A 745-nucleotide genomic window follows, 5' to 3' on the forward strand; every position below is an offset into this window, starting at 1 on the left:
AGGCTGGTCTCGATCTCCCAACCTCAGGTGATCCACCTGCCTCGGCCTCCCAAAGTGCTGGGATTATAGGCATGAGCCACCGCACCCGGCACAAGACTCTCAGTTCTTACACCCAGACCTCATCCCCTGAGCCCTCCAAGCTAAAGGAGACAGATGCTCAGCCCAAGCACGGCACCAGCCAGGTGTCCAACCTGGAGCGCCTGGTCAGCAGATGGCAGTCATGCCCCCAGCCTGGAAGGTCTCCATCCAAGGATACAAGGCTCACCTGAAGCAGTAGTTGGTGTCCAGGGCTCGGCGGTGCCGGGAGCTTTGCAGATGTTGGGCCCTCTCCAGCGGGGTGGCCATGAGAAGCAGGAAAGGCCGGTTCATGCCATGAATGGTGGCCAGGTCACCTCGGCGGCCAGTAGTGAACCCTGCTTTGGTGTGGGAGTCAGGGGATAGGGGACATACACACACACTCTCAGTGGGATAGATAAGTGGGGCATGGGGCAGATGGGGACACATGCACGCACACACATCACAGCTGGAAATGGCCAGGGAAGCAAGCCTCACCGTTGATGTCCACTTGCAGTGTGTTATCTTTGCTGTCACAGGAGCAGTGGGCGCTAAGGCGAAAGCCCTCAATTTCCCCTGTAGGAGTGGGGAGAAGGAAGCCAGTCTGAGAGTGCAGCTCACCCAGCCCCTGGAGGAAGAGGAAGGAAGGAGCAAAGCCCAGGGGTTCCTTCCTGCCTCCCCCACCCACCCC

The 745-nt window shown here is 59.5% G+C and overlaps 1 protein-coding gene across 1 annotated transcript in view; it reads right to left on the reverse strand.

Annotated features, from left to right (window-relative positions):
• TGFB1 (transforming growth factor, beta 1) overlaps positions 1–745 on the reverse strand; it is a 23,797-nt gene that overhangs the window by 10,588 nt on the left and 12,464 nt on the right. Inside the window, exons 3-4 of the mRNA XM_011936597.1 lie at positions 553–630; positions 266–413 (exon numbers count right to left, since the gene is read on the reverse strand). Coding sequence (XP_011791987.1) covers positions 266–413; positions 553–630 — 226 coding nt within the window. The remainder of the gene's footprint in view (positions 1–265; positions 414–552; positions 631–745) is intronic.

This window comes from Colobus angolensis, unplaced genomic scaffold, assembly GCF_000951035.1.
Source record: "Colobus angolensis palliatus isolate OR3802 unplaced genomic scaffold, Cang.pa_1.0 Scaffold154, whole genome shotgun sequence".
Classification (NCBI taxonomy): Eukaryota; Metazoa; Chordata; class Mammalia; order Primates; family Cercopithecidae; genus Colobus; species Colobus angolensis.